Source organism: Mustela nivalis (assembly GCF_964662115.1).
Source record: "Mustela nivalis genome assembly, chromosome: 10".
Taxonomy (NCBI): Eukaryota; Metazoa; Chordata; class Mammalia; order Carnivora; family Mustelidae; genus Mustela; species Mustela nivalis.
Genome location: NC_139029.1, coordinates 100,243,326 through 100,258,022, shown reverse-complemented (window position 1 = coordinate 100,258,022; position 14,697 = coordinate 100,243,326). Strand labels below are relative to the sequence as shown.

The 14,697-nt window shown below is 44.0% G+C and overlaps 1 protein-coding gene and 1 long non-coding RNA gene across 2 annotated transcripts in view; one reads left to right on the top strand and one right to left on the bottom strand.

Moving 5' to 3' along the window:
• The window catches only part of CASQ2 (calsequestrin 2), a 60,632-nt gene that overhangs the window by 21,019 nt on the left and 24,916 nt on the right, over positions 1–14,697 (bottom strand). Inside the window, exons 3-6 of the mRNA XM_082688821.1 lie at positions 13,689–13,789; positions 12,171–12,282; positions 6,708–6,781; positions 1,138–1,268 (exon numbers count right to left, since the gene is read on the bottom strand). Of these exons, the coding sequence (XP_082544947.1) occupies positions 1,138–1,268; positions 6,708–6,781; positions 12,171–12,282; positions 13,689–13,789 (418 nt within the window). The remainder of the gene's footprint in view (positions 1–1,137; positions 1,269–6,707; positions 6,782–12,170; positions 12,283–13,688; positions 13,790–14,697) is intronic.
• Positions 2,341–14,697, top strand: part of LOC309843371 — a 36,957-nt gene continuing 24,600 nt past the window's right edge. Inside the window, exon 1 of the long non-coding RNA XR_014300101.1 lies at positions 2,341–2,894. This is a non-coding gene — a long non-coding RNA (uncharacterized lncRNA). The remainder of the gene's footprint in view (positions 2,895–14,697) is intronic.

Below are 14,697 nucleotides of genomic sequence, written 5' to 3'. Positions count from 1 at the left end.
ACTGCTCAAAGCCCAGAGCAGGCCCATAATGAGGACACCTGGGAGAAGAAACAGAAGTAGTGGTTCTCCCAGGCCAGGACTGCATTGTCTTATCATCAGGATCATCATTTAAAGCTCTTTAGGGATGTTTGGAGGAACAAGTAAAATTATATTTTGCTCATGGTTTTATTTCCTTCTGAATGTTGGAAAATTGTATTAGACACACTGAGATTTCCTTCTCCAAATGCTGCCTCTCTATGGGGACCAGGACAACCAGGTGATGGAGTCATAGTGCTCCAGGTTCAGTGGACATATCTGAGCAGGCGTTGGAGAGGGAGGGTGGTGTGACGAGGTGTCGAACCCACTACCACATTCCATGTTTCAATATTGTCCCTCCCTCAAGGGCAGGGGTCAGCCAACCATTGCTGGTGGGCCAAATCTAGCCAGTGCCTCCTGTGTTTATAAATAAGCTTTTATTGGGATACAGCCACACCCATTTGTTTACATACTGTCTACAACTGCTTTCACACTACAGCAGCAAGGTTGAGTATTACAACAGGAACCATCTGGCCAACAGAACCTGAAATATTTATTCTCTGTCCCTCTACGGAAAAAGTTCGCTGATCCATGCTAGAGCTACTCTAAGTGGTATCAAATATGCCTCTTCCAGAAGTCTATGTATTAAACACTCATCCATGGCTAAGTTCTTTAACTACTCTGAGCCCAATCCCTTGATCTGTAACATCAGGATAGTAATAATACTCCATAATGTTGAATATTAGATTAAAAATAGCTTCCATAAGCACCTGACATGGTATTTGGCATATAAGAGTCTGACAGTAAATCTCTATTGTTACTATTGTAGAATATGACTTGTAACTTACTCTGACTTAGAGGGGATTTGCTGATTGTGGGGAGTTGGTCTACCTTGTTTGCAAGTATACCCCCATATTCAGAAAAGGTAGCAATATCCCTGCCCAACTGATCAATGACCAACAAAGCCATACTACTGATTTCAGTTCTTCTGAGGTAGTAACTCCAGGTTATTGCTCATGGGAGGCCTAAAAATGTTAGGACTGAGAGGTTCTTCTCCATCCCCCAGGCCTTAGACCACCGCCTGTCCCCCACCCACCATCCCCTGCATGCCATCTGAGGCACCTTTGGTGCTCCTTCACAAACTCTACGATCTCCTCTTCTGTGTAAGGTTTGTCAGGGATAGCAATGGGCTCATCCATAAATGGCTCGTAGAAGTCAACCTCATTCATCTTCAAGGACAATTTCTTTGCAACCTGTGACAATTAGAAACACCACAATAATTTCCTTGAATGTTAGTCTAGAGTAGCAATAGGTTTCCCATCTATAAGAAGTGTGTGGGTTTTCTGGCAAAGATACAAGCGTATACGTACAGTTTTAACTTAAATGTTGAAGTGGTAGAAACCCATTGCCTAAGCCCTTGCTCAACCCATCAGAGAAGGACAAATCAAGGAAAACCCCTCTTTGGCAAATGAGATCCAACCAGGAGAAGGGAGCGGTAGGAATGAAAAGTGGGAAATCTAACTGTACAATCATCATCACTCCACTGTATGTGCCAGGGCTGGAGAAAGAAGCAAATGTCAACAGAACAGTCTCAGTGTTCTGAGATGCATGATTTAATTGAACCAATTTGGATAGCACAGGCAATTGACAGAAACCGTTTACAGCACGCAAGTACTCAAAATCAGAGGTCAACCCATTAATCTGTCCTTGATCATCTCCTTACCCCTACTTGTGATTTAGACGGAAGCAGGGTTATCTCTCAGTACTGGCTTGTCCAATGGTTTCTCAGACTCTGGGACCTGTCTGCTTTGTTACCAGCCAGAAGGTCACCAACCATCCTGCTTTGTCCAGAACGGAGGGACTTCCCAGGGTTCAGACTCTTAGGCTAGAACTGGGATAGTCCCCCAACAACCCAGGATGAGGGGCTCACCCTCTACCAGATAAAAAGCACGGGGAGCCAGCTTTTAGCCCGGAAGACGTCTGCTCTCTTGATTAAAGTGGCCACATAGTCTCACTGTTGGGGCAGAATGGGTGCTGTGTTTGCCCGCAGGGCTGCTGAGCTCAAGCCTCTTTTTGTGAAATGATTTGAGAGGCCTGGAATGTGCAGTGCTTTGTAGAAAACCAAATGCCATTCTTTTCCCGTTTGAGCTGTGGTCCAAGAAAGCACAGGGATGAACAGTGGTTCCCTTGAAACGAAAGAAGAATTGCCTAAGAGCTGACGCCCTGTGGTGGTAACCAACGGTGCAGAGGTCCAGGACAGCCGTGACTAATTGGGAAGGGGGAGGAACTGGGTATTACATAAGCCGTTACACAAGTAAGGCCATTCTGAGCAAACACGGGTGTCCCTATGGCTTTTGTCATCAGTCGCTATTAATTCTGGGTCACCATATTCCAAAAGACATTTCTCATAGGACTTCAGGGAAAGAAACTCTAGCATCCTACCCAGAGCTAAAGAAAACAGGCCACGTTAAGAGCTCCAGTCCTTCAAAAGAGATTTATCATCATGTTGATGTGGTTTTGAGGGACAGGGAAGTGTGGGGCCATTTCTTACTTTTCGCCCTCTTTGACAGGGTGGGGGTGGTATGGATGCTGGGGTGGGGAGCTTTGGAAAAAAACAGCAAACGTATAACCAGGGGCTGGGTTTTCACATGTTCTTCACAGAGCCTGGCCCATCAGAAAATGGGCTGAAAATGACACTGGATTCTGGGTTGCTGACTTCACTGATGACATATTTTAGGAACTAGGAAACCGTGTTTAAAGGAAGTGGGGAGTGACCAGATGAAGTAAAACAGGAAAGGTAGTAAGCACCCAGAGGACTCACGCTGTGTCGGGCGCTAGTGCAGTTGATTACTTTGTACATCTTCACCTGGCTTGCTAAGGTAAGAACCATTATTATTACTTACTTTACAGATAATGAACCGGAGGCCCAGTCTTTGTTTGCAGTTTGTTAAGATCTTGTATGTGGAGGGGAGACAGCCAAAAGTGAATCTCGGGCAGTGGTGTGTTCTAAACTATTACCTAGAATGGCAATCTCTTTTCATCCCCAACTTGTGAAGTGTGTGTGGGTTGTGGGGGGTGTCTTTGAATGCCAGTGTCTGGGTATGCAATGTTAAGACCACAAACGTGAAGCTGGATGGTGATATTCTTAAGTTTAGGTCTTGGGAAACCTGAAAAAAACTTTCCAGAGGGCTAGTCACTATATCCCACACCATGGAGTGCCCTCAGCTTTTATCCCAAGGAAAGCCCTTTCTTCCATTTTTTTCAGTTGTATCTTGGCCAATAAAATGCCATCCTTAGCTCTCTGACTCTCTGGCTCCATAGGATTCAGATCAGAGATATCATAGCTTGGTTTAGGATCAGGATGCAACTATTAGTGCTGGTCCCAAACCTACAGGTCAGGTAGAATGCCCCCAAGGAGCTCTGCGGAAATGCATGTTCCTGGGCCTGGTCCCAACACAAAAAAATACAAGTTTCATCTTAGATGTGGGGTCCAGAAATCCATGATTTTAAAAGCTCTTTGGGGAGACCCCTCTGGACAATGGTTCAGCAGCCCTGACATCCCAGTGTCTTCATGGTTCTCTAACTCATATACTGTACTGAATATAACATATTTATTGGTTTGTTTACTTACTTTCTGTCTACCATCTTCTCCTTGTCCCCTCCCCTACCGCACTAAACTCTAAATCCCACAGGGGCAGGAATCTGTTTTACTCCTTGTAATGTCGCTGGCCTCTAGAAGAGCTTCCAGCCCATAAAGGGCACTCAATAAATATTCTCTGAATGAGCAAATGAATGAATAAATGAAAGATACTTCTAGTTGTACGTCTTCCCCACTTGTAGTAAGAGAACTCATCAACCCCATCTTATGTTTCTCAGTAGATTCTTTTCTTCGATTCCCTAATGGTTTCAGGAGCTTCAGGATCTTGGCTATCTCGAAGAGGAGACTTGCAGTCTTGTATTTTTTAATCTTCTCTGGTCTTTCTCTCCTTCACCTCAGTAATGACCAAGTCCTCTTGTCATCTCCACGTCTGCCAGTTGGCTTTTCATCTTTGGGACTGTATTAGTGCCTCCTTGGCCCTGGCCTCTCCTGACTTCACACCTCTAGGAAATACTTTCCCTTCCCCTGGTCCTTCTGGGCTTCCCTCGGTCTCAATGAAAGTTCTTGCAGCTCCCTCTTCTGCACCAGCGCCCCCTGCTGGACACCATGAGACTTCCTTGGGCTCTGGCTCCCTCCCTCACCGGCAAATGATAGATGAAATTTTCAAGTCCCAAATGGCACTGAGTCCTCTGAGTGTGACTCCTCTTCTTTCCATGTTCCATGTAGAGGTAGAGAGTGTGTCTTTCTTCTTTTAAATGTTGTAAAATCCCACAAGGCTACATGAATGGGGGCACTTATGACTCAGTGTCTTACAGAGTTTGGAGTGAAGAGGCTTCTGAGTTTGTAATTATAGCCTGACCTCACCTTCTTCATGGGCCACGGACATAAAACCATATGGTTGGGCTGGGAGGCATGTCTGAAAACCGATACCACCCTGAACTGAACAGTGGGCCACCCTTCGAAGAACTAAGGCTTTCTTGGCTGGCCTAGCCTGCCTGCCTGATTGTGTTCTCTCGGATGAGTGCTGACCCCCGGGAGCCACAGCAGTCACTGCTGGCCTGTCATAATGGAATGGCAGTGATGTATTCAGTTTAGGTCTCCCTTTACCTCCCCTTCTCTGCTAAAGTTCTCACCCAACCTCCACTCCCCTGGGCTTAGATGGCTGCCTTTTATGCACAACAGGACTAGTTAACATTTACAGAATGCTCCCCACATCAGACTTCAGCCAAGAGCTTCATGTGTATTGTTTCTTTCTCTGCACAATAGTATGAACACTGACCTAAGATTACACCTCAGTCTTCATTGCTCCCTTACTGTGTGACCATGGGCAAATCACTTAATCTCTCGGTGCCTTGGCTTCCTTCTATGTAGACTGAGAATACTAATATGTCCTTTATGGGCACTTGGAGATGACTGAAAGAGCTATGTAAACTCTCAGCACAGAGTCTAGCACATAAAAGCTACTTAGTAAGTGGTAGTTATTATTGCTTTTGGTATTCTTGCTCTGGATCTCTCTTGACTCTAATCCAACCAATCAAGGTAAATTTTCTTCAGGTTTAGATTTTATGACTCAGATTATAGACTCTTTTCTGGATTATTTTCAATCTAGAGTTTTTAGAGCAGGGCCATATCCACAGAGGTGGTTTGATGTACACATATACAGGAATTGAATACAACCTTTTCTTGTCATACTCCTTCCCTGTTCCAGAACCTACAGGCTTCCTTCTGTTTTTCACAGAATACTTGAACTCCCCATGGTATAAAGGCCCACAAGCCCTGCTCTTCAACTGCCTTACCCCTCAGTAGGTCACCCTCTGATGGACTTTGACTTGAATGTAATCAGGATTTAGTTTGTCCTAGACTTATTTGTTCTAGTAGATATGGTGACTGAAGGATTTTAGTTGTGACATGTGTGTGAGTGTGAGAGAGAGTCTTATGTGTATAGGTGTGGCTATGAGTGTGAGTGCATGTGTACTGAGAGTTATATAAGTGTGGGTGTGGGTTTGAGTGTGAGTGTGTGTGAGGAGGTGTGTGTTATGTGTGTATTGTATGTGTCCTGTTTGTTGTGTGCTTATGTGTGTCATGTTTGTGTGCTGTGTTTGTTGTGTGTTGTGGGTGTGTTGGGTGTTTTACATGTGTATTATGTATGAATTTTTTTGTGTGTTGTGTGTGTCTCTATGTGAATGTGGGTGTCTCTATGTGAATGTGGGTGTGTGGGGATACACCCTGAATTTCAAGGGCAGGTACAGAGTCTTCTACTTAAGTGGATGTTACCAAGGAAGGGGCATGGGTGTGGGGCATAGCTGGGATCTCAGCACTACCATTAATTCACTGGAGACCTTGGATATTACTTACTCTTTCTAAATCTGTTTTGTTATATGGGACATGGGACTTCTTGGCTCCCAAAGTTGTTTAAAGGCTTAGAGGTCATAGACATACAATGCATCAAGTTGTACCCGACACACAAAAAGCACTCGATAAGTAGTAGCCATTTTAGTTCTAACTGAAGTTAGAGTGGAGTATTCCACCCACAGTGAACTCCAAAAAAACTACCCACTGATTCAAGGTCCTTCATATATGTACTTTGGCTTACAAAATCATGAGCCACATCCAGAAAGAAAGAAAAATTGAATTACACATGAGTATATTAATGACGTCTCTTGAAGATAATAGGTAACTTATGGAAGCACTCCAGGTTTCAGATGACCAGTAGTCCTCCCCATTCCATTTCCCCATCCTAACCCAACAGAGGAGGAAGTATGCACCCCTGGGAAGGGAGAGAATAGCTCTAAAGACAAGGAAGCAGTGACTAGTGTCCTGGCATGCTCTGCTCATGCACGGCCCATTCTTAGTGTTCAAGGTGGTTAAAAATGGTTCATCACTTTTCATCAGCTATTTTCAGAAATGAGCTTACTTCCTCTGAATTAATCATCTTTGTATTCATCTCCCATTCAAAAGTGACTTATTGCTGTATTTCTAACACTTCTGGATAAAGTGTTAATGGATGGAAGATGGCAAATGTTTCTAAAATTTAGAAAAGGACTGGGAAGTTCAAATACCTACAGAAGTATCCAAATGTTTCATAGGTCCTTACCCCTTTGTCGAAGGTAGCAAAAAATTTGATGTAAGGTTGGAAGTGTTCAGCTGCCTCTTCGAAAGCCTTGTAATCTGAGAGGGAAAAAAGATCAAAAAAAGAGAACTTTTAAAGATGCATGCCAAAGACATTTCTCTTTTTAAATAATGTAGAGAGAGTGGGGAGCCAATTAATCATGACTGGAAAATTATTTAGTAGATTATTATTTAGATAGAAAATTATTTAGTTCTATTTTTTTTTAAAGATTTTATTTATTTGACAGAGACACAGCGAGAGAGGGAACACAAGCAGAGGGAGTGGGAGAGGGAGAAGCAGGCTTCTCGCCAAATAGGGAGCCCAATGCAGGGCTCGATCCCAGGACTCCGGGATCATGACCGGAGATGAAGGCAGACGCTTAATGACTGAGCCACCCAGGTGCCCCGATTTATTGCTATTTAAACCCACAATTTCCCCCAAGGAGTTTGAGTTGACTGGTATTCTATTGAGCTAAAGAAGAACCCTTTACCACATTTTTATGTCTTTTCAGAAATTGGTAGACAGGAAGGAGAAAGTGAAGGAAACTGAGAAAGGGAGAAAAAGAGAATATTAGACTCTAAACCTGAGGAAGAAGTTATTCCACTCAGACTCACCATTAGTTATGAGTGTGTAAGCACAGCTTCCTATAAGTGACCACCAGGTGAGAAGGAAATCCATCTTAGTATGTAAAGCAACCTCAATCAAAAATGACATCATGAAAGTACTTTAAGCTTCTTAGCAGAAGTCCCCCTTTTGGTAAACCCTCATTTTTCTTTCCCTCTTTTTAAGTTTTCATTCTTATTCTGATTCCTTGAGAAGATGATTTAAAATCAATCAATCCTATGCTTGACTCTGGTCTCAAACCTGAATCCAAACTGGTCATGTTACGCCTGAGACCCATGAGCGTGGCCATGCTGTGCCTTGTCACATCTCGTCAGTGACCTGGAGAAGACACTGGTATTTCAGCTTTAGAGGTGAGGCTGATGGGTATGGGAATGCTCGCAGGGGTGGTTCTACATAACATCCATAATCCTGAAAGTTGGTGACACTTTGATTCATTCTTAAGAAGATTAACCTCTTCCCATTTTGTGGAGTTCCCTATCTCTTAATCATTAGAGACATAAGCTTTTGCCTGAGTTCCAGGAGCATGCAGAATTTTTCAAGTCAATCAAAAACTTCACGATTAATAGTGGCTCAGGGAATACAAACATGAGTAAGACAAAGACCATAATGATCTCAAAGGCACACAACCCAGAGTTGGTATGGACCCTTAAAGAACCACAATGTAATGTGACGGTTGCTAGAATAGAGGTAAGTGCAATAAATACAGATGAGAGGGGGTTGAAAAATTTACAAAAATGTCTCTCCATACTGATACACATTCACAAAGACTTCTCCCCATAAAGGTAATTGGTTAGTTGGAAAATATATCATATAGCCTGATAGTTGAGGTTGAGAACTGGGTGGATGGGGAAGAAGATGGGTGAGAGGTTTGGAGAACGAATAGACAGCAGGTGGGAGAGTGGAAGGGTTAGGGCTATACCTAAGCTATTTACATCTGTCTAAAACTATAGAGGTCTCCAGCAGAATCGTCTGTATTCTCCCTCCCTGACCCCCCTGTCCCTGAAGAATCTCTCCCCACGTCCTCGAACTCCTCCCCTGCTGGAAAGGATGGCCTACAACTGTGTCCAGAGAATTCCCTTCTTCACCTAGGGAACCAATCTGTATCCCTTTTAAGATGAAAAAGGGTAGAACAAGGTAATTCCCCCAAGGTGAGGCTTCAAATTGTGGTTGAACCTTTAGCCTTTCCCAAATAGGGGTTGTCTTCTAGGGTACCTGGTCTAATCTGCTCTGTTTGATGTCATGTGACATCAGGTTTTTCCTGCCCTCATGTCCTGTTCTGATGCTGACCAGCTCCTTCCTGGCTCTTCCAGTCTGACCCTCCGTTTCCCCTTCTGGAATAGGCTCCTGAACAATCAGCCTTTAACCTCCAGCTTACTGCATACTGCATTTCCTCACCTTTCTTCCAATTTCTCAGGGTTTTTCATACTGGATACTGGCTGTCCACCTCCAGATTTCCCCCAGTTTGGCATTCTTAACTATCTGCTGAGTTCCCCTCAGAAGTTCCTGTCACCCTCTCTCAACGCTATGTGCTCATGGCTATGTGCTCAAGTTGGATGTGAAGTTTCATACCCAACTTCCTTGGAAGATGTGGCCCCCCAATTCTTCCAAGTCCTTTCTAATTTGATCTTCTATATCTTAGGACACTTTTCTCCCCAACCATTCCAGTCTACCTCTGTGTTCAAACCCTCTAGTTCTCCACTGTCCTCCCATTTCTCTGTAGGATAGATTGGGATCATTTTGCAAAGCCAATGTCTTTATGCCATTAAATTTCCTTGACCAGTCACCCTCAAACTACAGCAGAAATACAGGATTCTTCCTGAGTGCTTTCCCTTGGTGCCTTCCCAACTCCCCACCTATGGACCCCATGGCAAGAAGAAACAGGGAGACGTGAATGTCTGATAGAACTTCATGATGCTTTCAGCCAGTGTGTAACAGTCATACATTTTTTGTGGTGATAAAAATGTTTTCTACAACCATTCAAAATTTCACAGTAGTTAATATTATATATGAAAGTGTAAACTTATTGCATTCTATAATATTTTCTGACTAAGATGTCGACAAGCATGACAGCTGGAGAGATCCTTGGGGAAACTGCTTCCTCACCAGGCCTTCTCAGTTGGTGTGATTGTGACTATAGTCCAAGCTAGTTTGTCATTAGTAATGTTTTTTGGTTTGTGATACTGTAAAATATTCAGGGTTTGGGGAGTTTTTTTTGTTTTGATTTCATATACTTGAATGTTCATATTGTCTACTAACATCAATGGAATGAATGTATGACTGCTATTCTTTATCATGTTCATCATCATCATCGGTATTACTAACATGATCTGGGCTTAGACTTTCCTAAAGACAAAGTTTGTCAATTTAAAGATAAAAATTCAACCTTAAAAAGGAAGTTGAGGGGCGCCTGGGTGGCTCAGTGGGTTAAAGCTCTGCCTTTGGCTCAGGTCGGGATCCCAGGGTCCTGGGATTGAGCCCCGCATCGGGCTCTCCACTCAGCGGGGAGCCCGCTATCCCCTCTCTCTCCTTCTGCCTGCCTCTCTGCCTACTTGTGATCTCTGTCTGTCAAATAAATAAAAATCTTAAAAAAAAAAAGAGGATGTTGAAATGGCTCGCTAGTGATTTTATTACTTAAATCTCCAGAAAAAAATTTCTAAGTCTAGTAGAACTCGATCTGTGTATTCTTAAGGAAATGCTTCATTATTATTTTTGAAATATATAATATGGAAAACTTTGTATTTGAAATCTATTCAAATTATAAGAATATTACATTTGCCGGTGAAAATGAAAGTAAAAGCCATTAGGACTGAAGCAATGCTCATGTCCTTGAAGGACAATTTAGAGATCAGATTTCCTAAATTTTGTTCAGTGGCAAGGGAAGACCGCTCATCAATCAGAGGAAAAGCAGTAACTATTGCCTTGTCATTTGCCACCATCCACCTGTTCAAGCAAAGTCTCTTGTTGACTGTGACCATCAAGAAGAGATTGTTTAAACCCTTCACCAGGAGTTTCGTGTCACTGTTTCAAAAGCTATAGTTTTAGAAGGAAGTACAACATTCTCATTCAAAAAAACCTAAAAATATTTTATTTGGAGGATTTATACAAGGCAATATTGAAAACTTTTCTATTATCTTCTTTTACTATTATTATTATTAGTAGTAGTATATAAAGAAAGCAAAAGAATCTTTTGTTTTGTTTTGTTATGTTTTTTATTTTTCTACTAAGTCCAAATCCTCTCCAGTTTACCCCATGGGCTGGGCAAACATCACCACATTTTGTGTGTGCCATGACTTTAAAAAGTGTGTAAAATCTTGAAAGTACAAAATGGTGTTTACGTGTGCAAGATATAAAGTCAGATTACTAGGATTTAAATCTTGGCTGTAGGATTTATTTACTAGCTGTGTGATAGTGAGCTAATTGAACTTTTTTGTTCTTTTCATTTCTTCCTCATCAAAACACTGATAATATGCTACCTGCCTTACAGGCTAGTAGTGAGAAAGAAGGTGAGGTGTCACTATGGAGCTCCTGGCATAGACCCTGGTACGTGACATGTGTTGATTAAAGGAGTTGTTTTTGTCACTGTCTTAGTAGGGAGGAGAGAAACTAGACGATGTGCTCTTTATCCCAGTCTGTGCCTTGCTTTCCTTCTTACCTGCTATTCTGAGCTTAAAGGAGGGGAGAGAAACAGAGGACAAAAGAGATTGAAGGGTGGGGACAGAAATGGATAAAGGGAAATAGAAAGAAGTCTAAGGAGAAAGAAGAAGGGGGCAGCTGGGGCACCCCAGAGTAGTTAGCATCTATAAGAAACATAAAAATTGAAGTGAAGTCACCCAAAGGAGGGCTGGGCAAATTTCTCTGGATAGCCACCTTTCCCCCAGATAGAGGTTTTTATATAGCACAAGAGAAGGCAGCTAAGTTTGGTCACAGCAGAGGGAAAATAGGTGGCTTGCTGGTGAGAAGACTGAGGGTGCCAGCTGGCATACGGGCAAAGAAACAGCTTTGCAAATAATTTTCAAAATATTTTGGAGTTTGCAGAAACATCATAAGCAGCCCTCCTTTGCATGTCCCCCATGTACGAATGCTACCAGATCCTCTTTTGTGGTTATGCCACAGCTGAGGCTCCAGAAAAAGTCTTACCTCATTGGGCCACGCTGCCAAAGTTGTTTAAAAAGACGCACTCCAGGAGTTAGCTTGCCTGGTCTCTCCTTTTCCTGACTCCCACTCTCCGCTCTCTCCCTCCCATACGGATTGTGGTGAGGCTATGATGCACTGCCGTGCCCACCCAAAACCTGACCACAAAGCGTTCAAAGGGATTACACCCAGGGGTGAGGCTGTGCTGTTGAGGGCAGCTTTGGTGGTCGACTGTGGGCTTGGCCAGCAATTTTCCACATTGTGTGGCGGCGGCTGAGCCCTGCCCACCCAAATTTTCCTCTAATCCTGTCCAAGTGACTGAGAAGCTCTCCAACTGGTGGCTACAGGAGCTGCCAACATCAGGGAGAGAGCCCACTCTTTACCTATTTTAGGGAAGAGTCCCACTGGTAGGTGGGCGAGTAGAAAAGGGGAAGGAAGACTTTTCTCTCTATAAAACATGCTCCTCCCAAGACCAGAGAACATGGCCCAACCTTTATGCCTCTTCCAACATCCCAGCCTGCTTCGCATACTTTTTGCAGATGGGTCCCATTACACAGGGTGCGAGGACTATTCTCCCTTTATTCCACCCAGCACCGGATACGCTGATGCCCTCATCCTCTTCAGGGGCAGCACTCTAAATAACTGGTGGGGAATTTAGCCTTTAGACTCACAGGTGGGGCTCAGAAAACTTACACTCCGAGTCCTCACTCTTGAAAAAGCCAATGAGTTTGATCTGGTCCTCAATGCGTTCGAAGGCTTGGACCTCCAGCTTGCTGTTGATGATCTCCACAGGGTCTTCGATTAGCTGGAATGCCACGCACACATACACAAGATATGTTCAGTGAGAAAAATGTTCCCTCCTCAGTGGGGACATCAGGCACATGCGTAGGACGCTTTGGCAGGGATCTGTGGACCCCATCCTCCTCCAAAGCACACAGCAACAGTGCCTTCTGAGGAATCAGCTTAACTCAAGGAGTAGGCTGACACTAGGTAGGTAGACAATTCTATTTCTCTTTTCCATTATCGATTTCAGAATGGCATGTGACCCAACTCTGGCCAGTGACTCTTCGGGTAGATTTGCTGAGAGCTTTGGGGAAAATTCTCCATTCCTTCTAGGAGAACAGTGGAAGCCAGGTCCTTTCCCCTAGCCCACAGCCCTCGTTGGATATGAATGAGGAGATGTGACTTATCAGCTCCAATCACTGGTTGTCTTACAAGCAACTAGAAAAAGGTCAGCTTGAGGACAAAGCCAACACACTGAAGAGAGCACGATCTCTGATTTATCAGTCTAAAATCTGCCCTCCCTCTGTTGTTCCATTTGTGCTTTTTGTGTAGGTGGGCATGGGTTCTGTCATGTGCATCTAAAAGCCTCCACTTAGCTGATAGAGATTGGCCCAGAATTTTCTGTTGCCTCCCTCACTTTTTTTTAGGGCTTGCAGGGATGGGTCCAGGAGAGAGCCAGGCAGAGTCCATGGGTGTTTTTTTTTTTGCAGGAGGTGGCTTTCCACTCACTTTTGACTCACTCTCTCTGGGTTTTTGAGGCCATGAGGAAAAGGCACCAGGCCACCGTGTGTTAGCTGGTAGACAAGGAATCATCGGTAGGGATATCGTTTACCTGCACAGGAATCTGTTCAAAAGCATTCAGCTTCATGGCTATTATGGAAAGTATGAGTTTGTCTATGGATAACATATTTTTATGTGTTGTTCCTCTATGTGCCTGAGCAGATGGCTCTGGGAGTGCTGTACCCCCATGGCTGAGAGGGACTGTGATATTGGGGGGCTGTGATAGTGGGGCCCTGCTCTTTATCCTGCTCTGACGGTAACTCAGCTGATTATTACTTCCTCTTTGGGTGATTATCCACCTCTCCTTCCCACTCTCCCCAGCTCTTCTTCAGAAGCCCTAGAACAAAGCCAGGGGGATTTCAGGAGATGGTAGTGTCTAATTACTAAGAAACTTAGTGTGTTACTACAACACAGTCGCGATTAGTGACCCCTAATAAAACAATTTCTGAGGTAACTTAAGGACCAGCTTCCCACCAGAAGAAAATAGCATTGCGAAGTAAGTCCTCCTTAGTTTTTTGTGAAGCCCGAGGAATCAGTCTTAGACCAGGACAGATTATCCAGCTTCTTGGTTCTTACTTTGGGATTTCACTTTCCCTTAAATTTGAACCCAAAGAGCCCCAGGCAGGACCACTGTGCATAAATGCTTACATCCAGAAGAAATTCCACGAGGACGTCAGCGGCAAACTCGCCATCAAACTCAATCGTACGATCACCCTTAAGAACATACAGGCTTCCTTCTTCATCAAAACCTGGAAGAAACAAAGAGTCCACAAGACAAGGTCATTCCAATGCAAGAAGAGCCATCCTGTGGGCTGACATCTGGCTCAGGATCCCTGGATGATAGTGGGGTAAGGATCAGTGGGGCCAGCATTCAACTTAGGATCAGTTTCTTGAAAACACCCTTGTCAAGGGTGCCCAAAGCACATGTTTAAACTGAAATCGTTAAGAACCAGCAGCTCTACCAGGACTTCAGTTTGAAAGAAAAATCTATTCTCTACCCTACCACTGCTTTAATTTTCCAGAAATACTGCCAACCCTATTCTCCCTACCAAAAGTTTCATTGCCCCCTGCCCACTTGACTTCTTAGCCAGGCATTCCAGATTCCAGTCCCTCCGCAACCTAGCACCAGTTCTACACTTCACATTCTCTCCTGGATAGGCCTGCCCTCTTAACCCCCTGTGCAGCTTCCTTGCTTCTAGCCCTTGTGCTGATGTGAGAGGGTATGTAAAGGAAAAGTCACAGATGTTCTCCTGGTTCCCCAAATTTGGAGTGACTTCTACTCTTGCCCCCGCCCCCGCACCCCAATCCTGGTCAGTTCCTTCAGATCTCCACTTTGGACTCATTTTCCCCAAGAAGGCCACCCTCTTGCCACCATTGTTTTTCTCTTGGCTCCATGTACAGTACTCACCGGAACAGAAAGCTCTCCAAAGGCAGAACCACGGTCTGCTCAGCACCCCAGGATCTTGCACAGATCCTGGACACATCAGGGACCCCAAAAATGTCCGTGGCCAGAATGAAAAGTTTACTTTTCTATCATTGCTGAATTCTGCACATTTTTTTTTTTTTTCCCCAGTTAGCTGATAATGCCACAAGGGAAGGTTCTGCATCTTTTCTACCCTCTTCGCTCCTGGCATAATACTGCGTGCTTTAACAAATG